The sequence below is a fragment of the Marmota flaviventris genome, chromosome 1 (genome assembly GCF_047511675.1).
Source record: "Marmota flaviventris isolate mMarFla1 chromosome 1, mMarFla1.hap1, whole genome shotgun sequence".
Taxonomy (NCBI): Eukaryota; Metazoa; Chordata; class Mammalia; order Rodentia; family Sciuridae; genus Marmota; species Marmota flaviventris.
This window is the reverse complement of record NC_092498.1, coordinates 13,430,101-13,457,771: the sequence shown is the minus strand read 5'-3', so window position 1 is coordinate 13,457,771 and position 27,671 is coordinate 13,430,101. Positions and strand designations below refer to the sequence as shown.

General features: G+C 35.7%; 1 protein-coding gene across 1 annotated transcript in view; it reads left to right on the top strand.

Moving 5' to 3' along the window:
• The window catches only part of Mgam (maltase-glucoamylase), a 208,646-nt gene that overhangs the window by 17,501 nt on the left and 163,474 nt on the right, over positions 1 to 27,671 (top strand). Inside the window, exons 8-23 of the mRNA XM_071611523.1 lie at positions 145 to 257; positions 799 to 924; positions 4,214 to 4,345; positions 4,493 to 4,609; positions 5,517 to 5,630; positions 6,924 to 7,008; positions 8,425 to 8,542; positions 9,574 to 9,745; positions 10,899 to 11,015; positions 17,948 to 18,102; positions 19,157 to 19,241; positions 19,674 to 19,730; positions 20,280 to 20,404; positions 24,591 to 24,679; positions 27,040 to 27,089; positions 27,503 to 27,670. Of these exons, the coding sequence (XP_071467624.1) occupies positions 145 to 257; positions 799 to 924; positions 4,214 to 4,345; positions 4,493 to 4,609; positions 5,517 to 5,630; positions 6,924 to 7,008; positions 8,425 to 8,542; positions 9,574 to 9,745; positions 10,899 to 11,015; positions 17,948 to 18,102; positions 19,157 to 19,241; positions 19,674 to 19,730; positions 20,280 to 20,404; positions 24,591 to 24,679; positions 27,040 to 27,089; positions 27,503 to 27,670 (1,823 nt within the window). The remainder of the gene's footprint in view (positions 1 to 144; positions 258 to 798; positions 925 to 4,213; positions 4,346 to 4,492; positions 4,610 to 5,516; positions 5,631 to 6,923; positions 7,009 to 8,424; positions 8,543 to 9,573; positions 9,746 to 10,898; positions 11,016 to 17,947; positions 18,103 to 19,156; positions 19,242 to 19,673; positions 19,731 to 20,279; positions 20,405 to 24,590; positions 24,680 to 27,039; positions 27,090 to 27,502; position 27,671) is intronic.

Sequence of the window (27,671 nt, the reverse complement as noted above, 5' to 3'; positions counted from 1 at the left end):
GACTTTCAGAAAAAGAGTATGGCCCTTTGTTTGCAAAATGTGAGGCATTAAGATCACTATAGTAAAATTGAGATCCTTAGTGATACTCATGTCTAAATTTTGAACAAATTCTAATTTTTATTTCTTCTTTTCTAATCATTTTAGAGGTCACCCTCCAGCCTGCCCCAGCAATCACTTACCGTACCATTGGGGGCATTCTTGACTTCTATGTGTTCCTGGGAAACACACCAGAGCAAGTTGTTCAAGAATATCTAGAGGTAAACTTATGATGCTGTGACTGTGACAGGAAGCCTACATTGCAAGTATTCAAGAAAAGTAAATTTAATATGCAAGTGTGACCATAGAAATCTACTATCATGAATTTGTAATAACAAAAAGCAGATTCCATTAAAGAATAAATTTGAGACTTTAAAGTTTATATGCTAATTTGGATTATAGAATTTTTAGGTTATAAAAAGGAGAAAACATAAAGATGCCCAAAACATGGCTTTTCCCTTAATGATTTCTAAAGGGGGTAGAAAAATAGACTAATATGCTGACAGAAATGAAATCAGTGCATTGGAAAATGGGGTATGTTTTGTGCCTCAGAACTAATGCCTAGAGTCAGGTGGTCACTCACCTGTAGTCCTAGATACTTAGGAGGCTCAAGCAGGAGAATTGCTTGAAACCAAGAGTTCAGGGCTAACCCGAGCAATGTAGTGTGACCCTGTCTCAGGAAACAAAAGAACAAACCAATGCTCTGACAAAATTTTATTACGTAAGAATATTGCTAACCTACATCTTTCATATTTCATTCAGCTTATTGGACGGCCAGCTCTACCTTCATACTGGGCACTTGGATTCCACCTCAGCAGGTATGAGTATGGGACCCTAGAAAACATGAAAGAAGTCTGGAACAGAAACCGGGCAGCACAACTCCCTTATGTAAGTGAGGTTTTAAGTGATTCTCCAAAAATCAAGAAATTCCCTGGAGGAATGAATAAGAACAGCTCTTCATACTTTCTCTCCCTGAAGTTTTAGGGCTTTTTTGTAATAAAAAGATTATTATATATTTAGAATACTAGACTTTTTGTTGGACAACCAGTTTTTCAAGGAGACCTAGTTTTTTTGTTTTGTTTTGTTTTGTTTTTGTTTTTGTTTTTTTGAGTGGGAGGAGTACTTAGAGACTACCATTATGGGTTAGGAGTTTTATCAGAAAAATTTTCTCATACATATGCACTGACTACAGCTTACATGATGTGTTTTAATTTTAGTTCTTAAATTAATTCTCTCTTTATCTTGGGTTATAATATTTTAATACTTCTCAGTATAGATTTTTTTTTTAACCATAGATATGTTCTTGCTTGGACTGTTTTGATTCAAAAGTTTCATGGCAGGGACTGACCATAAGAATGATATTGTGTCTTCAGAAGTTTCTCTAAGATTCTGGTATAAGCTTGATTCTTATCTCTATGGTCAGGTAATGAATGATGCAGATTCATCATCCCCCATGCCTTGCTGATTAATATGCTTTACATATATATTTTAAGGAAAAATTGAAGGGTAGTAATTTCAGACCCCAAAGATTTAGACAAAAGGGAAGATATCCTGGATGCAGCCCTGAGTTATCTAGATTAGCATCTTTTTTTCATAGATAAGAAACTGAGGCTAAGCTGGGAGTGGGAATAGCTTGACCGAGACCACATAGCCAGATCAAGACACAACTGACACTACATAATTAAATATGATGGGTTTCTGCTCCATCTGTTTCTGCATTCGTATTCTGACTGCTATTGAGTTGGCAGTAAGCAGAATTTGCCCTTCTATGTAATGTGGTCATTTTGTATTTGAATCAGAGCTTCAAGAGACAGCTTTAAATTGAGTCTAAAAAAGTCCATAAATATAAAATATAAAAGAAAATGCTTGAAAGAGTTGAGATTCAAAAAGCCTGTGACTGGGCCAGGTCGTGGCTCAGTGGTAGGGTGCTTGCCTGGCATGCGTGAGGCACTGGGTTTGATCCCTGATACCACTTAAAAAAAAAAAAAATATATATATATATATATATATATATATATATATATATATATATATATAAAGGCCTATGACCAATAGGTGAAAACTGAAGATGAGAGTGCTTCCAGACATTTGGGTGGATGAACCCACTCTCCATTTTGGCCACAGCCCCCACTACTCCTTATTCTTCATCCCTTAGCAACTTTCTGCATGAGGGGATGAAGATTCAGGGAGGAATAACAGAGAAGTGTATAGAAAGAACTGAAGCAAAGGATCATAAGAACAATTGCTGAAATAATGAGAGCTACCATGTATTAAATTCTTTTGGCAGGTACAATTCTCAGTGCCATCTTTAGTTGTCTCAAAAATCTCATCTTATTGTTAGAATGGTATTTAAGTTCTTTGTATACCCTGGATATTGGTGCTCTATCTCATGTGTGAGCGGTAAATATTTGCTCCCAAGATATAGGTTCTCTGTTCACCTCAGAGATTGTTTCTTTTGCTGAGAAGAAATGTTTACCCCTCATGCATCAGATAGAGCAATGATATCTAGGATATATAAAGAACTCAAATGCAAATCAAAACCACTCTAAGATTTCATCTCACTACAGTCAGAATGGCAGCTATTTTGAAGAAAAACAAAAATAAGTGTTGGCGAAGATGTGTGAAAAAAGGTACACTCATACACTGCTGGTGGGACTACAAATTGGTGCAGCCAATATGGAAAACAGTATGGCGATTTCTTGGAAATCTTTTAACCAAGCTATCCCTTTCCTTGGTATATACCCAAAGGACTTAAAAACAGCATACTACAGGGACACAGCCACATCAATGTTTATAGCAGCACGATTCACAATAGCTAACAGTGGAACCAACCTAGATGCCCTTCAATACATGAATGGATAAAAAAATGTGGCATATATACATAATGGAATATTACTCAGCAATAAAAGAGAGTAAAATCATGGCATTTGCAGGAAAATGGATGGAATTAGAGAAGATAATGCTAAGTGAAATTAGCTAATCCCAAAAAACCAACTGTCAAATGTTTTCTCTGATATAAAGAGGCTGATTCATAGTGGGGTAGGAAGAGGGAGCATGGGATGAATAGACAAACTCTAGATAGGGAAGAGGGGTTGGAATGGAAGGGCGGTGGCATGGGATTAGAAATGATGGTGGAATGTGATGGACATTATTATCCAAAGTACAAGTATGAAGACATGAATTGGTGTGAGTATACTTTGTATACAACCAGAGATATGAAAAATTGTGCTCTATATGTGTAATAAGAATTGTAATGCATTCCACTGTCATATATAAATAAAAGAATTTAATTATAAAAAGAGAATGCTATTTAAGATTATAAGCCCCATTTAATATCAGACAACCAGAGAAACTGACTTTCAAGCTCAAGTCTTTACCCTTATAATGGCTCTCTACTTTTGATGTCCTTCTTCTTATGTATATATAGTCATTTCCTTCTAAGGATGCTAGGGAACGGCAGTATTGGACTCTTACTAGTGCATAGTGAAGGGAGATGTCAAAGGGAGCATGGAGACATGGAATTGAAAGCTATTAACTGAGTTAAATATATGTTTCAAGTTCTGCCCATTTTAAATGGGCAGAAAGATACAGTATATATATGTAATAAAATATTTGTATGCTTTGAATGGGGAAAGAGGTTTCAGAAGAGATGCAAAGGGAAAAGCCCAAAAAGTTTCTGGAAAAATTTTCTTCTCCCCCATACTACTCCCTTGGAGAAAACAACTGTGTCTTAGAGCAAGAGTAAATGTCATTCTGGATCCACTATTTTCACACAGGTGAATTAGAAAAGAATGACACCAAAGACTTAAAGTAGAAGAGAAGTAATACATAATTGGTAGTGTGATAAAATGAGAGAGAAGTGAAAGAAGAGACAGTTCCTTCCTCTTTTTATTTTGAGGTCATGGTAAAATTTACTTTGATAGCCTCAGTATGTGTCATAAACGATGCCTTTAAGTTGATTGTAGAAGTGGGGTCAAGCCTTAGGGAAATAATGGGTCATTCATTTTTGAAATTGCTCTGGGAAAAAAAGCACTTAGATGCCAGGGACTAATTAAGACTGTTTAGAGTCCAGCACAGAGTTGGCATTTATCTTAAATAACACATTTATTTAATTTGAATGACCCATTTGAACGGGGAAATGCTCAGGTACTGAATTGTGTACTTTGTATTCTTTCAGGATGTTCAACATGGCGATATTGATTATATGGATGCGAGGAGGGACTTCACGTATGACCCAGTGGATTTTAACGGCTTCCCTGAGTTTGTTAAGGAGTTACACAATAATGGACAGAAATTTGTTATCATTGTGGTATATACAGCCTTTTTTTCCCCTCTGAAATCAGGGATTTACTCATTCTGATCATTACAACTCACTCTCCTCTTGGTCCCCAACTCCAAGTCTCCTTTCAGTGCCTTCAGTTTAAAGTTAGTTTCTCCACTATGTTTTTCCCTTTAGGATCCAGCCATCTCCAACAACTCTTCCCAGAGCCATCCCTATGGCCCATATGACAGGGGCTCTGCTATGAAGATATGGGTGAATAGTTCAGATGGAGTGAATCCACTCATTGGGGAGGTAACTTAATGGGGAAGCTGGGGCTGGAAGAGGGCTATGGCAGTATGTGTGTGTTGGGGCGGGGGTTGTTTTGTATATTTGAAGATAACTTGTAGATTCTGAGGAAAAACTTTCCTTTGCCCTTTCGTTCCCCAATATCTCCCAGCCAACCTAGTTCTTACATGCCTTCCCTAGCCTGGCCCCACTAAACAGTAGCTCACGCACTGAGTGTCCACTTCCACACCTCAGCTCTTCTCAATGCTGACCACAGTCTCCTTCTTCCTCTATCATGTCATTGACACTGCTCTGGAAAATGGCACTAGTTACCTTCTGTGTGGTAAATCCAATGGAAATGTTTCATGCTTTCTTACTCAATTTCTTTGTAGTATTTGATAAGTTTGACTGCTTTTTTCTCGAAATTTTATTTGCACTTGTTTCCCACAAAGGCATGATTTACCAGTTCACTTCTAATACCTCTGAGGACCCTTTCAGAGTATAGTGTCTGAGAAAAACGGGACAGGGAAGGACGAGAGAAAAGTAAATGATATTAGAGTACATAAACTGTCAGTTGAAATTTATAGTGAACACTTCCCAATTTACTCTTCTTAGAATTGAGAGCAGAGAAAGTTATAGGGAAGGCTGAACCATAGTTGAAGATCAGCAAGTTAAACAATACCCTTTTCCAATGGATTCACTCATTACGGACTTAACCATTTTTAAAAAACAAAATTTTCCTCAAGTGGCAATTCAATGGGGCCCTGGCATTTATTCTCAATATTCTGAGTTGTTCATCTTCCTAACTGAACTAGCCTGTGTCTGGGCACCTCCATCTCAATGATCATATTAAGGAATTTCTAAGTAAAGCTCTTTATTTTATTCTATACTCATTTACTTGTTGTTATCAGTGTTTCCCTTTTTTCTCTTGCAGGTATGGCCTGGTAAAACTGTGTTTCCTGATTACACCAATCCCAACTGTGCTGTTTGGTGGGCAAAGGAATTTGAGCTTTTCCACAGTGAAGTGGAGTTTGATGGAATCTGGATTGTGAGTTTTTAACACTTTAATTCTTAGGTGATGAATATTCAGGTAGTTGAATCTATGTCTACATCTTTTAGTCATGGGGCATAGGGAAAAGAGGAGTAATAGAAAACAAGTATGACAATAATTCCTAGTATCCCTTATTTTATGGTTAAAATAATCTTGCCAAAACATGTTGCTTAGAATCAAAATTCTAAGCAGGAATTGTTTTGAATCTAGCTCTCCTTTTACAAATAAATAGGCTGATATTAAAATCAGCCTATTGGTCACATACCACTAAAATTATCATAAAATTCATGAATTTGTTCAATTGCCTGCTTTAGGCTCTTGCATTTGGACATGTTGGGCAAAGCGATCATAGCCAAAGTGTCTTGAGGCCTTGGTAAGGAGAAATATGTAGTATAATGTCAAATGACAACAATACAACCCAACCAATGTTCAGCAAAATTTGAAGAGTTCTTCCTAGAGCAACTTAGCAAGACCATGTCTCTAAATAAAATATTTTAAAAAGGGCTGGGAATATGGCTCAGTGGTTAAGCACCCCTGGGTTCAATCCCTGGTTATCGCTCCCCCCGCTCCAAAAAAAAAAAAAAAAAAAAAAAAAAATTAAAGAGCTCTAAAGTTGAAAATTTTTGTATTTATTAAAGAACTGTAGGAAATTCAAATAGTACAGGCAACTAAAAAGATGAAAGCAAAAAACCTATACAGTGATAGCCACCAAAGACAACTACCATAAAAAAAATTAGTATAATCTTTCCAGATCTTTAATTTTTACAGCTTTGGCACATGCACATAATGTCCCTCTCTCTATATATGTATCTGTTATATATGTGTATGTATTTATATTTTTGTTTATTCATAGTTATATTGGGAGGGACCTCAGGAATTTTTTTGAATCTAGCTTTCCTTAATAAGGAAACAAATTAGCTGATGTTAAAATAGGTCATATACCCCTAACATTGTCATAAAGTACATGGTTATATTTGGATATATAGAGGGTGTAAGTTGATATACATATGACATAATGTAAATTAAAAATTTTTACCTAGTATATTTGAGAATTGTTCACTTTGAGTAAATATAACATATATCATTTAAAAGGGATACTAAGAAACTTCTCTATGAAGTCTGTAGTGGCTAGAGAATATAGAAACAGCTATTTAATTCCATGTACATAAATACCCCCTTTAAAAAGGAAATATCTGGAATAAGTTCTTTGATTCTTTAAAAAAGTCACCATCAATATACTGTTATGGAAAATATTGCTTCTCTTAATAGTTTTTGTTCTTTGTCTTGAAGGATATGAATGAAGTCTCCAACTTTGTTGATGGTTCAGTTTCAGGATGTTCCACAAACAACCTCAATTATCCCCCCTTCACTCCAAGTGAGTCTTTGTGGTCAGCCTGATTAAAATGGAAATGCTTATTTAATAATTTAAATTCATAAGGAAGGGTCCGAACAACCTGGCAAGGGAGTTTGTACACAGGGAAAGAAAATGTGGGATAAGATATTAAGTTCAAGAAGACTGGGGAAGCAAATGAAAACACTCTATGCTTTCCTAAAGAGGAATGAATTAAAAAAGGGCAACTAATCTGTCTAGCTATAGTCCAAACCATTTCTAGGGGAAGGGCCAGACAGAATATGGCATAGAAGCCAGAGATCGGTGGTTAGCATATGTCAATCTCAAGTTGTGCACCCCACAATCTAGGGCTTACCAGAGAGAGACAAGTAGACTTGGTCCAAGGGAGGTTTTATCAGTGAATGTGTTGCTCCTGAGCTTAATTGAGCTTTGAGCAGCACTATCTCTCAGGGTGTAGCATTGGCATCACTGCATTGGTTATGGTTTGAAGAAAGCATAGACTCAAGAATACATTGAATCTTTATTGAGAAAGGAATGACATTACCCGTATTGTACCACCTTTTGATGATTTCAATGAGGTGCAAAATTAGGAAGTTAGGGTGAGTAGATCAGAATCAAATGTCTAGGGGTTTGGATGGGAAGCCAGAGTTTATACTTCATTCTTTTGGTGATAGAAGCTATTTATCTTTTAGTTAGAGGAAAGTATGATAGTCAAATGGTTTTAGAAGTATTAATCTGGTACTAATATGCAGTATAAATTAGATGGTAGATAGACCAAAAGCACATAAATCATTAGGAAAATATTGCAATAGTCAAGATGCAAAGGTAACTGGATCTGAACTAAAATGATGCAGTGAGAGTAGAGAATAGATACATGTATATGCATACAACCTAGAGAGACATGTCCAACTAAGCTTCTTGTGACTGGATGACTTTGTTCTTTGCTTGTGTTTTTATTTTTCCTGTAATGTACAATTTACTTTTAAAAATAAAAATTATTTTAAAAAAGAGAATAGATACTGAAAGCAAGATTGGAAATAATTTTTATAATATATGGTCAAGGTAAATAAGAGTCAGAAACTAATCAGAAATTAATTGATTAGTTTGATCCATTAATTCTATTTTTGTACCATTTAACTTGGTTTAAAAATTCCAATTAAACCTCCAGTCTGACAGATTTCTAGTTTCTTGTGCCTGCCTCTGATCATTTGAGAGCCTAGGTGAGTGGACGTATACGGATGGGTCTGCAAAATTTATTTATATATCAAAATAACTACCTCAGTGGGATAGCTTTCTGATAGTGAGAAAGCAGTATCATTGTTTAAAGGGTGAGCACAATAAAATCCTGCCCTGGGGAGCTGCCTTTACAGGTTGTATGACAGTCAAGGAGTAGGAATGTGCATCTGTGGTTCTCACTGACTGATCACACTTTTGATTCAGGAGTCCTGGATGGGTATCTCTTCTCCAAAAGTCTCTGCATGGATGCAGTACAGCACTGGGGCAAGCAGTACGATGTCCACAACCTGTATGGCTACTCCATGGCGATCGCCACAGCAGAGTGAGACCATTATTGTGATGAAGTCACACATGATCAGATTATGAGTCTTCTACATGCTGGGTGACTCATGTGTAGTATTTGTTAAAAGGCCACATGATAAATAAATAAATATCATTATTGAATGAATGAAGAAACTGCCTAACACATGGGGAAGAAAGAATCAGACAAATAATTGTGGAATATATAAAATGAAAGAACAGTTGAGTGAATGGAATATTAGAAGAAAAGAAAGCAAGAACTCAAGATCAAACAGCTGATACATTGCAAAAGCAAAACTTAGGCTCTTTTTTTTCTACAATTCCAAAGCCCTAGCTAACTTGTATATCAATGTGCTTTGGGATTTTAGATTTGGTTCAGCATCCTTCTGTGTTCTGTTTACTTTTATGTTGTATGAAGAAAAGTATTGAAAATTTATTTGACTTGCTATAACAGTAACAGAAGGAAAACAGACCCAAATCACATTCATTAGTCTCACAAAACTTTTAAATTACATGGACACACATAGATTTCTAATTTAAAAATATGGAAAATTTGTACTTGTATTTAGTTATAAAAGTACACACAGGCATATATAATTTAAATATTTTTTATTATTACAGAACTACTACTACAATCCTTCTTCTCAAAAGAAGTTTAACTTCCAAAAGACTATTTCTAAGTCCATTTTTGTGTATGTCTGAAGTCTCAATGATATGAAATATTAGTATTATACATCTATATAAAATTAAATTTACCGTTTTTTTCTAGAAAAATTATATCCCTTTAGTTTCTAGGTTTTTCAAACTTGGTTTTAAAATTCTTGTAAATTATGGGGTTAATGATGTCCTCAAATACCTCAAAATGAAATATAACAAAATATGAACATACTTAATGGTACAGACTGTTCCCCAAGGCCACTCTAGCCCTATTAGGTGAGAATGAGATGAGAATAATGGGGTATTTGCTTTAAATATCCTTGTTATGTTGCTGTATCCCCTGGGCTGGGACAAATAAAGATCATAGTGATACCTCAAATCTCTCTCTCTTTCTAGAGCTGTCAAGACTGTGTTCCCTAATAAGAGAAGCCTCATTATAACCCGTTCTACCTTTGCGGGATCTGGCAAGTTTGCAGCACATTGGTTAGGAGACAATGCAGCCACCTGGAATGACCTTCAGTGGTCCATCCCTGGCATGCTTGAGTTCAACCTTTTTGGTATTCCAATGGTGAGTCCCTGTCTCAAGCTCTTTTATGAATCTCAATCTCTAGAAAACCCCATTCTAGAAAGTTTTGAAACCATAAACCTCCCTTCCCTGCCTGCTGTGGCCCAGGGATTTAATGTCTTGTGTGCATGTGATTCATCAACATGGCTCTAAAACCAGGACTTCCTTCCCTCTACTGATTTATGAAGTTAGGGAGAGAAAGCTTGATATCTCCTGGGCCATTTTTTTTTCTATTAAAGTATAACATACACTCAGAAAAGTACACCGATCCTTCAGTCTACGGATGATCAGTGTCACAAACTGAACATGCTGGAGTTCTCAGCAACATATAACATTGGCAGCACTTGAGAGGCTTTGGCATTTTTTATTTAAATTCAACATATTTATTGAGCTTCTGTTATGTTAAAGGTGCTGTGCTAAGTATGCATGATGAGTGTGGAGAGAAGCATAAATACAGTAAAGAAAGAACCTTCTCAAAGAGTTTATAATTTTATAAAATGATACATGTAAGCAAATGGTTATGACCAACCAAATGGTTACATGTGATGAGGGATCCTGAGAAAGATTTATTAACACTGATAAGATTGTGATGGAGTCAGAGGAGAAAGTCAAAAGAAACTTCACAGAAAAGATGGTGCTTGAGTTTAACCTTGAAAACTGACTAATGATGGGAGAAGCTTCAGAGAGATTGAGAACTAAATCCTGGAAAAAACAGTATAAGGGAGAGTATTTGATGTGACTATAAGGATTGTTGTGTAGAATTGGAATGGGAGATTATGCTGGAAAGGGAGATTTGAATTAGGCTTTGACAAGCTAATAGGATGAGAAACAAGAAGCTCCTGAAGATTTTTGAATTTGTGATCATAACAATCATGATCATAATAAGACTTTAGAAAAGTCTTAATAGTGTGGTAGAATAATAATTTTAGAGGTTTACTAGTTACAATTTATCAAAAAGCTGTTGTACCCACTTTAATAAAACAGGGAAACTGAGGCATAGAAAGCTTAGGTAACTGTGTCTATGTTAGCCAGTGTGAGTCAGTTCTGACCACACTACATCAGGCTGCTGAGTGGAAGTCTTAACCTAGTTCAGTTGGGAGGTCCTGGTAGCAGGGTCCCTGGAAGTGAGGTCTCCATGCTGACTGTGTCTTTACAGGTGGGTGCAGACATATGTGGCTTTGCACTGGATGCCCCTGAGGAGCTCTGCAGGCGGTGGATGCAGCTGGGAGCATTTTATCCATTTTCCAGAAATCACAATGGCCGAGAATACAAGGTGAGGCTTGCAAGAAGTATGATTGAAATAAAATTGGCATACATTGAGTGGATCTGTCCATATCCTTGACAAGGAGCCTGCTGAATTAACTTCTTACCTGATACTTAGGCTAATTTGTACCAACATTTGCAATTAATTAGAACCTGTGCTGTCCCTTATAATGCCCCTACTATCACAGCCTCTCTTATTTACTGCTGCTCTTATTTTTTTATTTTTTAATTTGTTCTTTCTAGATATACATGACAGTAGAGTGTATTTTGACATATTATACATACATAGAATAAGTATAACTTGTTCCAATTAGGATCCCACTATTGTGGTTGTACATGATGTGTAGTTACACTGGTTGTGTATTCATATATAAAGACAGGAAAGTTACGTCCAATGCATTCTACTGTCTTTCCTGTTCCCATTTCCTCTCCCTTCCATTTATTCCTTTTTGTCTAATCCAAAGTACTTTTATTCTTCCCAGACCCCCACCCTTTATTTTGAGTTAATATCTGCATATCAGAGAGAACATTCGGCCTTTGGTTTTCGGGGATTGACTTATTTTGCTTAGTATGATCGTCTCAAGTTTCACAATTTCATTTCTCTTTATGGCTGAGTGATATTCTTTGTGTATATATACCACATTTTCTTTATCCATTCATTTGTTGAAGGGTGCCTATGTTGGCTCCATAGTTTAGGTGTTGTGAATTGAGATATTATAAATATTGATGTGGCTGCTTCACTATAACATGCTGAATTTAAGTCCTTTAATAACTGGGTCAAATGGTGATTCTATTCCATTCTATTTTATGAGGAACCTCTGTTGTGTTAAAGGTGCTGTGCTAAGTATGCATGATGAGTGTGGAGAGAAGCAAAAATACAGTAAAGAAAGAACCTTCTCAAAGAGTTTATAATTTTATAAAATGAGACATGTAAGCAAATGGTTTCCATAGTGTTTGCACCAATTTGCAGTCCCACCCTTTTCTAAACATTTATTGTTACTTGTAGTCTTGATAATTGCCATTCTGAATGGAGTGAGATAAAATCTCAGTGTAGTTTTAATTTGCATTTCTCTAATTGCTAGTGATATTGAACATTTTTTCATTTATTTGTTGACCAGTTGTATTTCTTTTTCTGTGAAGTGTCTGTTCAGTTCTTTTGCCCATTTATTTATTGGATTCTTTGATTTTTTTGGTGTTAAGTTTGTTTGAGTTCTTGTATATCCTGGAGATTAATGCAGTATCTGAGGTGGAGTTGGCAAAGATTTTTCTCCATTCTATAGGCTCTCTATTCATTTTCTTGATTGTTTCCATTGCTGTGAAGAATTTTTAGTTTGATACCATCCATTTATTGATTCTTGATTTTACTTCTTGTGCTTTAGGAATCTTGTTGAGGAATTCAGTTACTAAGCTGACATGATGGAGATTTGGGCCTGCTTTTTCTTCTAGTAGGCTCAGGGCCTCTCATCTAATGCCTAGGTCCTTGATCCACTTTGAGTTGAGTTTTGTACAGTGTGAGAGATATGGTTCTAATTTCATTTTGTTACGTATGAATTCCCAGTTTTCCTAGCACTATTTGTTGAAGAAGCTATCCTTTTTCCAGTGTATGTTTATGGCACCTCTGTCTAGTATAAGATAACTATATTTATGTGGGTTTGTTTCTGTGTCTTCTGTACCATTGGTCTTCATGTCTGTTTTGGTGCCAATACCATGCCGTTTTTGTTACTATAGCTCTGTAGTATAATTTAAGGTCTGGTATTGTGATACCTCCTGCTTTGCTTTTCTTGCTAAGGATTGTTTTGGCTATTCTGGGCCTCTTATTTTTCCAAGTGAATTTCAAGACTGCTTTTTCTATTTCTGTGAAGAATGTCATTGAAACCATAATAGGAATTGCATTAAATCCTTATAGTGCTTTCGGTAGTATGGCTATCTTGACAATATTCATTTTGCCTATCCAAGACCATGAGAGATCTTTCCATTTTCTAAGGTCTTCTTAAGTTTCCTTAGTGTTCTATAGTTTTCATTGCAGAGGTCTTTCACAGCTTTTGTTAGATTGATTCCCAAGTATTTAATTTTTTTGAGGCTCTTGTGAATGGGATAGTTTTCCTAATTTCTCTTTCAGTTGATTCATCACTGATGTATAGAAATGGAATCAATTTATGGGCATTAATTTTATGTCCTGCTACTTTGCTGAATTCATTTATGAGTTCTAAAAGTTTTATGGTGGAGTGTTTTGAGCCTTCTAAATATAGAATTATGTTTTTGGTGAATAGGAATGGTTCAGCCTCTTCTTTTCCTATTTGTATACCTTTAATTTCTTTCTTTTACCTAATTGCTCTGGCTAGAGTTTCAAGGACTATATTAAATAGAAATGGTGAAAGAGGACATCCTTGTCTTGTTCCAGTTTTTAGAAAGAATTCTTTCAATTTTTATCCTTATAGAATAATGTTGGCCGTGCATTTTGCATATACAGCTTTTACAATGTTAAGGTATGTTCCTACTATCCCTAGTTTTTCTTGTATTTTGAACTTGAGAGGATGCTGAATTTTGTCAAATTCCCTTTCTGCATTTATTGAGATAATTGTATGATTCTTGTCTTTAAGTTTACTGATGTGATGAATTATGTTTATTGATTTCCATATGTTAAACCAAATTTGCATCCCTGGAATGAACCCCATTTGATCTTGTTGCGCTATCTTTTTAACATGTTTTTGTATGAAATTTGTCAGGATTTGATTAAGAAATTTTACATCTATGTTTATTAGGGATATTGGTCTCAAGTTTTCTTGTCTGATTTTGGTATCAGGGTGACACTAGCTTCAAAGAAAGAGTGTGGAAAGTTTCCCTCTTTTTCTATTTCATGGAAATATTTGAAGAGAATTGGTGTAAGTTCTTCTTTGAAGATCTGGTAGAACTTGGCTGAGAAGCCATCTGGTCATGGGCTTTTCTTTGTTGGTAGGCTTTTGATGGGGTCTTCAATTTCATTTCCTAAAATTGTTCTGTTTCAATTTTCTCTATCATGATTCAATTTGGGTAAGTCATATATTTCTAGAAATTTGTTAATGTCTTCATGTTTTTTATTTATTGGAGTATAGATTTTCAGATTAGTTTCTGATCATTATTTGTATTTCAGTGGTGTCTCTGATATTTCCTTTTTCATCACAAATTTTAGTAATTTGAGATTTCTTTCTCTTTATTTTTGTTAGCTTGGTTAAGGTTTTGTCAATTTGCTTTATTTTTTTTAACAAACCAACTTTTTGTTTTGTTGATTTTTAAATTTTTTGTTCCAATTTAATTAATTTCAGTTCCAATTTCCTGTCTTCTACTGCTTTTTGGTGTTGATTTGTTCTTATTTTTCCATATATAATAACCTAATTTTTGAGATGTAAAATTAGGTTATTATTTGGTGACTTTTTATTTTTAGTTCATACTTTCTTTATTTAGGTTTTGTTTGGAAGATCTGTTGAGTAGTTAGAGAGGTGTGTTAAAGTCACCCAGTATTATTGTGTTGTGGTCCATTTGATTCTTGAACTTGTGAAGGTTTTTTTTTTTTTTTTTTTTTGACAGTGGAACAGATGTTCCACTGTTTGGTACATATATATTTAAGATTGCTATATCTTGTTGAAGTATAGTTTCCTTGTACAGTATGAAATGGCCTTCTTGGTCCCTTCTGATTAATTCTGACTTGAAATCTACTTTATCTGATGGATAGAAATCCCTATTTGTTTATGAGATCTATATGACTGATAAATTTTTTTCAATTATTTTGCTTCCAGTCTGTGGTTGTCTTTTCCTATGAGGTGAGTCTGTTGGAGTCAGTATATTTTTGGGTCTTGTTTTTTAATCCAGTATGCCAGTATATGTCTTTTGATTGATGAGTTTAGGCCATTTACATTCAGTAAATTGAGAAATGATTTTTATTCTCTGTCATTGTGGTTTATTTCTGGTTTTAAATTTGAATTAGTTTTTCCTTTGATTGACTATTCCTTTAGTGTAGCTCCTCCCTTTGCTGGTTTTCACTCTTATTTTTCATTTCTTCTTCATGAAATATTTTGCTAAGAATGTTCTGTAGTGCAGGCTTTCTAGTTGTGAATTCTTTTATCTTTCATTTATCATGAAAGGTTTCTATTTTATCATAAAATCTAAATCTTTATTTTTCAGGGTATAGGATTCTTGGTTGGCATCCATTTTCTTGCAGAGCTTGGTGTATGTTATTCCATGACCTCCTAGCTTTAAGGTTTGGGTTGAGAAATAGCTGAGATCTGGATTGGTTTCCTTCTAAAAGTAATCTGTTGTGGCACCCTTTAAAATTCTGTCCTTATTCTGTATGTTGGGCATTTTCACAATAATGTGCTTTGGTGTGGGTCTGTTGTAACTTTGATTATTTGGGGTCCTATATGCCTCCTGTGTTTGATTTTCCATTTTTTTCTTAAGGTTTGGGAAATTTTCATATATTATTTCATTGAAAAAATTATGCATTTCTTTGGATAGTATCTCTGAGTCTTCTTCTAGCCCAATAAATCTTAAGTTTGGCCTTTTTATGTTATCCCATATTTCTTGGAAGTTTTGTTCATGGTTTCTTAACATCTTTTCTTCATGGTAAACTTTATGTTTTAGAATATATATTTTGTTTTCATTGCCTGAAACTCTGTCTTCCAATTGATCTATTGTTTTGGTGATGTCTTCCAACTTCCAACAAATTTTTAATTTGGTTTATTGATTCCTTCATTTTGAAGATTTCTGCTTTTTTAAAATCTCTATTTCTTTATTGAAGTGATCTTTTGCTTCCTGCATTTTCTACCTTACATAGTCTTTTACCTGGCAAATAATATTCTAAACTCTTTCTCTGTCATTTCTTCCACTGTGGTGCTGATGGATTCTGTTATTGAATTATATTGGTTTGTCTACATATTTGACAATATGGTTTGAGGCAGTAGAGATTCTACCCAGTGGGCTTCTAGGGACTCTGAAGTTTTCCAGAACCTCATAGATTAGGGGGGGATGGATAATAACAACAATCAATGTAAATAGTTTACAACATCAAACCAAATAGTTCCTGCTTTGGCATCTTCTATGTTAGTTATCACAATAAATAGAGATTATATGATCAGCTATTTTACCCACAGTAAAAACAGTAAGTTTATATATGGATTTATAATTTTAAGTTATGAACAGGGATAGAAAAGAAGTAATGTAGGGTGCAATGTTTGTGTGAGAAGAAGAGAGACAATAGAATTAGAAAACAGGATGAGTGATAGTAGAGGAAAAGAGAGAAAGATTCTAGGGAAACAGTTAAGTGAGACAAAAAAAGAGTTAAGTGAGACAAAAAAAATTATAGAATAAAAATTGAAAAATAAATAATAAAAGTAAAAATAAAATTAAGAGTAAGATCGTACAAAACTGACATATTCTAATCAAACATCTTAGTCCTTAAAACATTGATCAAAGAGAAATAAATACCTTAAAAAATTTAGGAATGAGAAACAAATACAAAACAAAACAAATCAATAAACGGTATGAATATGTATAAGCAGGAACCATTCAGGTAAAAATTGAACAGTGAGTAGAAAAAAAATTTAAAAAAATAGAAATTAAAAAAATACACTAAAATAAAGAAGAGGATCTTGATGAAAAGTTAGGAAATTTTTCTTTTTTTTTAATTTCAAATATTCTTCTCAGGTATGTTAGGTGGGGTTGCTGGAGTGTGATGAGAGATTCTTTATGTAGGACTCCTGGGGGCAGGGTTTAGGCTTAGTTAGCCTTGGATTGGTCTGGAGATTTTAAATCAGTTAAAATTTAAACTGATCTGGCAGTTGCTGGGGTGGCTGGGAGACTGTGCCCTAGGAAAAACCCCTGGGTTTCACTCGTTTGGTGGAGGGGCCAATTCTTCCTCAGACACTAATGAAATCTGTTTTTTTAGGACTCTTGGTTTCAGTCTTTGAACTGAATCAGTTCCTCCCCGCCCTTTAGGATTGTCAGCAGGGCATGACTTTCCCAGCTGAACTTTCAAGTGTCTGATCTTTATAAGCTACCATTCTGGAAGGGGAGAGGGAAGCCAGGTGTGTTTTTCTCAACCAGTTTCCTCTATGTAAACCCAACTCCACTTTTGATTTTCTTCTGGTCTCTTAGACACACACTATGCCATGTTTTGTGGGTTTGCCAAACCTGTTTTCTGGGTTAGACACAGTTGTCAGGATTCAGATCTCCTGGTGCCATGCCCCCAAGCTGGAGCTGCAAAATGGTTCCTTCCTCTGATTTCCCTGATAGCTGGGAAAGACATAGTTTCTTTTTCCTACCTCCACACTATATTGTTGTGCAAGACATCTTTCAGGTTAGTGGTGGAATATTTTTGATCTCTGGTCTCTCCATATCCATACATACCTCAGGCCTCCTAAAATTGAGGGTTCCTTTAATTGATATATCACCCCACTATTTTAGTGCAGGGGAGATAACACTTGTTGGTACCACTGCTGGCAGCAGCAGCAGTGCTGGGATTTCTTTATTTTGTTTTATCCAATCACCTGATTCCCTGATCTGCTCAGAATATCCAGAGTTAATTCCCAGAAAAGCTCCCCTCTCTCACCTTGCTAAGAAGCAGTGTGTCTAGATTCTTGGCTTCACACCAGGGAGTGACCAGGAAAGTTACCTTCTCTAATCCACCAGTGAGAGGCTCCCCCTGTGAGCATTTTCTATCAAAGAACTGTACACTTTATGTATGTTACTTGTTTTGTAATGAGAAGAAAATGGGAAAATATTTTCAACAGAGCAATTCTAGGCTGAATGAGGGAGATGAGTTGCAAATTGCAATAGACAACTTGTTGAAATGGTCACTGTTTGCCCAGCTGTACTGCTCAGAGGCAAAGCTTGCAATCTAAGCCTCAGCCATTCAAGAAGGAAATTCTTTCTGTAGACAGCTCACCCTAGCAAACCTTTATTTCCTCCTAGGACCAGGATCCTGCCTCCTTTGGAGCTGACTCCTTGCTGATGAATTCGTCCAGGCACTACCTTAACATTCGCTATACTTTATTGCCTTATCTGTACACTCTCTTCTACTATGCTCATAGCCGAGGGGACACAGTGGCCAGACCTCTTCTACATGAGTAAGTTCTCCCAACTCAGTGCAAGTGAGAGTGTGTGTGTGTGTGTGTGTGTGTGTGTGTGTGTGTGTGTGTGTGTGACTTGAGTGCCCATTGGCTATTTGTAAGGTTATTTCAGCCTATATATTACCGTAGGAGTAAATTTAAGTATTTTAGCTTGCTCCTTCTGGGAAGAAAACTAGACTTAAAGTCTTGGGATTTGGGGGCTTTTCTTTGTTCTTCCACCAGCAAATTCTACATCTTAGATGTCATTTAAGATCTTTCATTCTTAGTTTCTTTAGTCTTTTTTTGCCCCCTGTGGTGCTGGGGATCAAACTCAGGGCCTTGCACATACGAGGCAAGCACTTTTCTAGTGAGTTACACTTCTGGCTCTAGAAGGTCAATAGTATGACTCTAATGGTTTCTCCTATAAATCACTATGATGCTAGGTCTCTGTTCAAGTTCCAGCAATAAGCCTGTGTTTTGAAAGGAAATGAGAATATTATAAAGGATCTCTAGAATTTCATATTCTGATTTGCCAGCCAGTTAGCATCTCTGATTTAACTCTGCAAGGCGGGACTTAAGAGCCTTTCCTTGTCAGAATACTGTAACCTCCTTTATGTATATGGCAGGCATGTATCTGCATTACTGTATGTCCATTTTAGGTGTAAGTTTTCACTGTCTTCTAGAATTTCCTGTTAAAAGGCAGATTTTCTAAAAGTAAAATTTGCATTATTATTTTTTAGGTCAGATTTAGTTCCTTCTTGATAGTCAAAGTTCTAAAATATATTGGTTATTTTACTTTTTTTAAAAAGGAGGATGTGACAAATAGAATTACAGCCTGAGATCTATCTAGCATAGATATTAGAATAGGAATTTTTGTCTAACGTGAAGGAGTAATAAGAGGATACAGGGACTGGGGAAAGAAGATTTGTCTGGGGGCTGGATGGGGATAGAATAGGTGTTTCAGAATAATTTTGGATATTTGCCAGGGCCGTCTGAATGCTTTGGATGCACTGGGGGAGAGCTGCCAGGTGCATTGGCCCATATCTCAGTGATCTGTCTCATTGGTGTCTAGATTCTACAAGGACAGTGAAACTTGGGATGTGCACCGGCAGTTTTTATGGGGCCCAGGCCTCCTCATCACTCCAGTTCTGGATGAGGCAAGTGTTCTCACTGAGACTCATTGTCCCTGCTTCTGTCTCTGTGTCCCCTCCAAACCCATTTTTTTCTTTATTCCAAACTCATTTTTAATATCTGTGGCTGAGTCAGCTGTGAAGAGAGTATGCTGGGGTTCTGTAAGTGGGAAATGTGATACACAGAGTCTCTAGAAGTAATTATTTTTGAGCAAATTCTCAACCAATGTAGAAACATCTGCTGACAATTCAGCTTAAGTAGTGACCCCATGGTGTGCCAGATTGTCACAGCAGATTATTATTTGCTCTGTGATATGGAGGCAGAAGGGAGTAGTGACCAGAACACTAATGTCAAATTGCTCAGGATGTGATTGTCACTTCTATTATGTAATAAATAAATAAAACATATTTTATTCCCTCAGAGGCTGATATAAAGGATAATATTTGTTTTAATTTTAGGGTGCAGAGAAAGTAACAGCATATGTGCCTGATGCCATCTGGTATGACTATGAAACTGTAAGTAACTTGGACTTTTTTAAACTTCTGAAGACCACAGTTGCAGCTGTATAAACAAGATGACTTCCTAGAAAAAGAAACATCCATCCATTCACTGAAGAATATTTCTGTAGTGTTTTCCATAATTTCACAGCAAAGCCTAGATAATGTGAAACTAAGTAATATAATATCAGTCATGATGGAATTTGAAAAAAATATTTTTATTCAACAATAAGATAAAGACTTATATGGTGTCTCATGATCAAATTAAAAAGGACTAATGGGCAATTTGAGTTTGGTCAGGAATCAGATTCCTGTTCAGAACTATTGGGTTATATAATATATAATGATTGTTTGTTCCTCACCAGAGAACAAACAATCTCACAAACCCTCAACTAACCATGAAAAATGTTGCTCCTAATTTTTTTATTTCCTTTTTTGATTGCCTGAGTATATAGTGACAGCTAAATGGAAAAGAGAGACAACAGATAGATAACTCAGCACACGGGTGATTAGTGCAGGCTCTGGCTCTTAGTAAGGCCAATGTGTTTGACTATCTGTCTGCCTCAGGGGGGCCAATTGAGATGGAGGAAGCAAAAAGTTGAGATGGAAATTCCTAGAGACAAAATCGGACTTCACCTTCGAGGAGGCTATATCTTCCCCACACAGCAGCCAAGTACGACGACTATGGCCAGGTACAGCATGGCTGGGAACGTCCTCAAAGGGAAGCCTGACAAAGCAGGTCATTTCTGTCTCCATATGTTGACTAGAGGATGCTGAAGCACAGAGTGGAGTGAGGAAGAAAGGGTCCTGAGGCACACGTGTGCATGTGTGTCTGACTTGAGGGGATTTTTAAGTCTGTCCTTGGCATTCCCTTGGCCTCTTTTCAACCTAGAGCTGCACCTAGAAAGATTTTGAAAGATCTTATCCCTGCTTCTTCTTAAGTTTCTCTAAATACACTGGCAATTAGGCTGGCCAGCTTTGCTGGGATATTGCAGTTTTAGCATTGAAAATCTCATGTCTTAAGAAAACTCAATTCAGGGCAGGCCAGGTCAGCTGGTCACCCCACCTTCTTTGACCTGACCATCTATCTATGCATGGTTCTCAGGTTTTTGCCTCATTCATTATCACTTATAGATTTGGAATTACCTGTCTATCCTCCTATAACCTCAGCTTCCCATTACTTTCTCCTACTGAGCCATTTCTTTCTTATGATTCAAAACTGGATTCAGAAACTCCTTTCTTCTATAAATCTCGAATCTCCCATGCTGTTGATTTTTCTGTTTTTGATTCCAAAAGTGTAGTCTTCATCTATACTAAAGAGATGTACAAATATATTGTGATCCTGAAATTATTAGCTTATTTGTTTTTAATAATCTGGGAGTCCTTTAAAGGACACAAACCTGTCTTTTTCTTTCTTTCTTTCTTTCTTTTTTTTGTTTTTTTCTTTTAGATATACATGACAAAAAGTGTATTTTAACATATTATACCTACATGGCATATAACTTATCCTAATTAGGATCCCATTCTTGTGGTTGTACATGATGTGGAGTTTCACTGGTGGTATATTCATCTATGAACATAAGAAAGTTATGTCTGATTCATTCTACTCTCTTTCCTATTGCCATCCTCCTCCCTTCCCTTTATTCCCCTTTATCTAATCCAGTGAACCTCTATTCTTACCTCCCCCAACTTATTGTATGTTAGCATCTATATATCAGAGAGAACATTTGGCCTTTAAACCCGTCTTTTTCTTTGAACCTCCTTTATTACCTTAATTTTTCAGTTATAGACTTTTTAACGAAAATATGCCTAAATCCAACACCAGTTGGTTTTATTTTTATAATTGTTCAACTTCAGGCTCTTCTACACATTGACACCAAAATTGTCTTTCTCACATGATAATCTTAACTTGTTTCATCCCGGCTTAAGTCTGAACCTTTCACTAAGAGACTGCTGAAGACCCATCATAGTCTGATTCCAAGTTAGCCTTGATAACTATATCTCCTGCTATTTTAGTACACATACAGAGCAACCATACCCCAAATGCACTACTCTACAAACATAGCCATCTATTTTGTTGCATTTGGGTATCGGTACTTAATACTCTTTCCAGCAGGCCCAGGACCTCCAGTATGCTAGGCAAGCCGTTTACCACTGAGTACACTCCCAGCCGTTAGGTACTTATATTCTTTTTTTGTCTTTGTTGTTTTTATTAGAGCATTATAGTTATACATAGTAGGTAGGTTCATTTTGACAAAATCATACATGCATGAAATGTGATTTCCTCCATTTCAGTCCCCATTGCCTCACTTTTTCTCCCCACTCCTTCCTTCTAGTCTCCTTCTTCTACACTACTAGTCTTCCTTTTGCTCATTTATTTATTTATTTATTTATTTTGATCGGTTCTTTCTACATATACATAAAGATGGAGTACCCTGTATGGAGTATAGTTATATATTCACATGGTGTGATTTTGTTGAATTCGTTCCACATTTCCTTCCTCTACCCTTCCCTCTACCCTCTCTCTCAATCTCCTACTCCACTAATCTTCCCTGTGTCTTTATGATATCCAGTTCTCCCTGTCCTTTGTCCCCTTCTTTTCCTCTAGCTTCAACATATGACTGAAAACAAACATTTGACCCTTGCTTTTCTGACTCTGGCTAATTTCACTTAGCATGATGTTTTCCATTTTCATCCATTTATAGCAAAAGCTATAATTTCATTCTTCTCTATGGCTGAGTGAAACTCTATTGTGTATATATGACACATTTTCTTTGATCTATTCACCTATTGATAGGCATCTAATTTGGTTCCATAATTTGGCTATTGTGAATTGTGCATCTATAAACATTGAGGTGGCTATATCACTATAGTTTGCTGATTTTAATTCTTTGGATAAATTTTGATCTGTTCTTTTAGATATACATGACAGAAAAGTGTATTTTAACATATTATACCTACATGGAGTATATAGATTTAGAATTCCCTATTCATCCTCCTAAAACCTCAACTTCCCATTACTTTCTCCTACTGAGCCATTTCTTTCTTATGATAGTTGGGAGTGGAATAGCTGGGTCATATGATGGTTCCATTCCTGTTTTTTTTTTGAGGAATGTCTTGTAGGATCTCACTTTATGTTGCTTTCCAGAGTGCTTACACTAATTTGCAGTTCTACCAACAATGAGTGTATCTTTTCCCCCACAACCTCAGCAGCATGTATTATTTGTATTCTTACATTTTCAAAGATCCAAGATAAGCTCAGATTTTATCTGCAAGTAATCTTTCTCTAACTCTTTTGGCAAAGGGAATGGGACCACTTTTGACTTTCTAACTTTAAAAAAATATTATTTGCTCCTTAGAAGATTTTTCTCTTTTTTCCTAAATATTGTTATATATTTCAACCATAGTCATTTCATTCTCTATCGGAAAGTTATTTTATCTGAATTCCTTAGAGGAATATACACCGATAGTTAATTATTTCTGCTGAAAATTCAATGTTGACTTATTACCTTTAGTATTTAGTTCCCAAATCTTAAGGCACAAATGTGTATCTAATTCCTCCAGAGGTGAATTGACTTCTCTTTGGTTGAAAGGCAATTGGACTATGGTCAACTTGGTATCATATTAGTTCCCCATCTAAGATCTGGCTTCACATGGGAGTTGAAGATTCCACTTCTCTACCTTAAACTGCCAATCAGTGGCTCAGTATTAGACCTAATATTCATTAGCCCCAGAGAAATTCCAGGTTTTGCTTTTTGGATACCCTTTGGATTTAGCTCATTGTATTGTTTACCTGTTGTCATATTTGTCTCTTATATATAACCTATTTTTTCTACAGGAACAACAATGTTTCTTAATAAGAACATATGTTGCAATTTATCTAGGATCAAGTAATATTTTAAAGAAAGAGTGGGTTCTTTAAAATATCTAGTCTACCATCCTTCTGGAAGTGTCATTCTGCACTCCTGTAGGATCTCACTTTATGTGTCACTGTTCATTTTCTGCTTTGGTTATTTGGTGACTATGTCCAATCTTTGTTATAATATGGAAGGTCAAAGAGGAGGTCACAATAGGGATTTATTCTCCTAGATTAGCAAGGACACCCAATACTTGCACTGTGAATGAAAGCAGGTGATTTTGTTGGTCACAGAACCTGACTTATGCAGTGGAGGCTAACATGTGAAAGAACACACAGGGAATATTAGGCCAGGAAGGCATACCTGAGACAATGCAAACCAGGATGGAGTACAGAGGTGTGGCAACACGAGGAGATGCCCAAATAAATGCTTTCTTTCTTCCCCTTTCTCTATATCCAGAACTTGCACCATTTCTTTGAGCATTATTTTGTGTTTCCTGTTCTAAATTATAAGGCAGATAATTGGAATGTTTTGGTTTTCAATCTAAACAAAATAATAGTAAGTAATCAAATAAGGGAAGTTTCCATGATGTAAATGGACATTATTGTGTGTTTTTGCTTCTTGAGTAAAAATGGCCCTTAGGCGGGGAAGAGTTTCTCCCTTCTGATGGCACTTCTGTAGGTTTCATCTCTAAAATGACTTGTTTCATTATTGTCTAGAATTTCTTTCTCCTCTAGTAATTTGTATCTAAGTAATAGTTGCAGTCACTGGTTTTATTATAGCTTTTGCAGTGATTCTGATGCTTAAATTATTGTCTCCCACATGGATGTTTAATTATAATGTTTGAGGTACTTCTATCTTCTGTGACAGAAAGAATCACCTTCTAATTTGTCCTTTGTTTCAGAGGAAAGCAGGGCCATCTATTGCTAGTAACTTTTACTATTTGAAATTTGAAGAAACAAATCAGCAAAATTCTTTGTGTCCTGATCTTTTTGTCTTACCTAGCTCTTATTTCCCACAGTCGAAGGAACCCTCTTGGTCTCATTATTGCCCTTGATGAGAACAAAGAAGCAACAGGAAAACTTTTCTGGGATGACGGGGAAACCAAAGGTGAGTCTCTTATGAGAATGTGCAATTTCCATTCCTACATCTTTGACTCATGGCCCCTACTCCTGCTGGACATTCTAGTAGGGGGAGAGGGACTTGAATCACAAGGCATAGTAAGAAAAGTCACTTGAGATAAGAGTTGTATATTGCCTGCACTGTTCAGAAGTTGAAGCCCACTTGGAAGAAAAACATGTCTCTCTCACAACTGTTCCATTGGCCAGTGATCCTAATAGGTTCTCATTTATTATCAGTGGGAACCTGGAAGATATGTTCATGATCTTCCTGTAATTTATTGGTAATATAAAAACCCTCTATAAACAAATGTTGATGATATTGAAAACATACTTCTGTCAATGTGGCATATAAAATATATTTGTCAACTGTATATATATCTTGCTGTGTTTTTAATAGTATTATTCCTCACACTATGCTAAAAATTTTGGGGGTGGTAGCTTAGGACTTAGATTCCATGAGGCATATGACTTGAAAGTACTTGGAAAGAAATCTCTTCAAGGTTATAATGGGAAGAAGAAGGAAAATCAGCAGTTTAGCCTTGGAGACTTGTTCACAATTTTCTTAACTTTGAGATGTAGCTTTTAAAAAAATTCTTTTTATTTATTTTATTTAAAAACACTTAATCAGCAAATAAGATTGAACATAATGAAGGTGAACAATATATACATGTACACATATGTATTTTGCATATATATGTATACACATATATGTGCACACACACAAACACACACACTCACACATTGTGTAATGATGATCACAATGAAATTACTTAACATATTACCACCCATGCTGTACATTTTTTCTTCCTGGAACTTGTTCTTTTAGTTAAATGTTTCTACCCTTTGACCTACATCTTTCTATTTTCCCCCTCCCCTGCCCCTGGCATATTCGGTTTTACCCTCTGCTTCTGAGTTCAACTTATTTTAATTCTACATACAAATAAGATCATCCTAACTTATTTCTTTTATTATGATATACTTCAGGTTCACACATGTTGTCACAAAAAGCAGGACTTCCTTCTTTTTAATGTCTGAATAACACTCCTTTGAAAAATTAAATAATTATATATATGTATGTATATGTACACACACATGCAGATACACACACACACACACATATATATATACACACATACACATACATATATACACCACTATGTATATATTACAATTTCTTTATTCATTTGTCTATTGATTGACACATTGCTTCCTTATTTTGGCTATTATGAAAAATGGTTTAAAGTTCTGAAACCACAAGTATTCTAGGAGAAAACATAGGGGAAAAGTTCTTTGACATTGGTCTTACAAGTGTTTATTTTTTAATATGACAATGAAAGCAAAGATAACAACAACAGCAAAAATATAGATGTGGCAGTAAATCAAACCTTTGCAAGGCCAAGAAACAACAGAATTAAAAGAAGAAAACCCACAGAATAGGAAAAATTATGTGAAAACTATGTACCTGATAAAACATTAATATAAAAATCTCCTGCACTCAATAGGAAGAAAATAAATAACCTGATTTAAAAATAGGAGCTGTGAGCATGTATGAATATATCATAATACATTCTAATTTTATATATAACTATAACATACCAACTAAAATAAATAAATAGAAGGAAGACTAATAGAGTAGAGTAGGGGGACTAGGGAGAGGAAGGAAGGGAAGAAAAGAGGAGGTCCTGGGATTGAAATGCAGCAAACTGTATTGTATGAATTTATGAATATATCAAAATGAATCCTACTGTTACATTTAACTGTAATGCAGTAATAAAACAGAAGTAATAAAAATAGGATAAGGATTTGATTAGATATTTTTACATAAAGGATACACAGTTGGTCAACCTTATAAGCAGAGAAATGCAAGTAGAAAATTACAGTATCACTTCAGACCTGTTAGAATGTTTGCTATGAAAAAGATAAGATGTAAGTGTTGGAGAGGACTTGAAGAAAATGGATAGAATCCTTACACACTGTTGGTGGAATTGTAAATTGGTACATCCATTATTAAAAACAGAAATTCCTCAAAATATTAACAACAGAACTACTGTATGATCCAACAACCCTATTTCTGGGTATATGTTCAAGAGATATGAAATTGGTATTTCAAAGAGATATGTTCATACCCATGTTCACTGCAGCATTATTCATAAAAACTAAAATAAAGAAACAGCATAAGTGTCCACTGATAGATTAATGAATAAACAAGATGTGACACTTATAAACCACAGAATATTATTCAGTTGTAAAAAGGTAAGAAATCTTATCATTTGTGGCATCAATAATTAGCTTAAAAGAGATTGTATCTTTGGTGCAGTCCAGTCTGACTTGTCTCTTTTCTGCTTTTAGATACTGTGGCCAATAAAGTGTATCTTTTATGTGAATTTTCTGCCACCCAAGTGAGTATATTTTTATGAGTCTTAGGTGTAGGCTCTTGTCTACTATTAGCACTTATGTGTAATTTTATTTTTAAATCCATTTGCATTGATGACCACAGGGTGAATACATTTCTAGGCATACCTTAACTACCAATAATTGTATTATAAATATTATCAAAAGAATAATGATAAATCAAAGCAGCTTTTTTAAAAATAATGTTTCCCAAAATGTTTGTGTGTTTGTGTTCCTGAAGTCTCCCTTCCCACAGATTTTATTAAAGTGTTTGTAGTCATTGAGCATGCGTTAGTAGAGACAGCTAAGGACATTCAGAGCAGTGGGGAGCTACTGATCTAGGATGGAGCATTTGAGTGGCTGGAGAATCTGTGTTTTAGAGGCACAGCTTTGGGCTTCATTGTGCTATTTTGACTTTCAGAACCGCCTGAATGTGAACATTTCACAAGCAACCTATAAGGACCCCAATAATTTAGCATTTCAGCAGATTAAAATCTTTGGGACACAGAAACCCAGCAACGTTACAGTGAAACAAAATGGTGTCCTGAGTCAGACTGTTCCCAAGGTCACATATGACGCTCAGCTGAAGG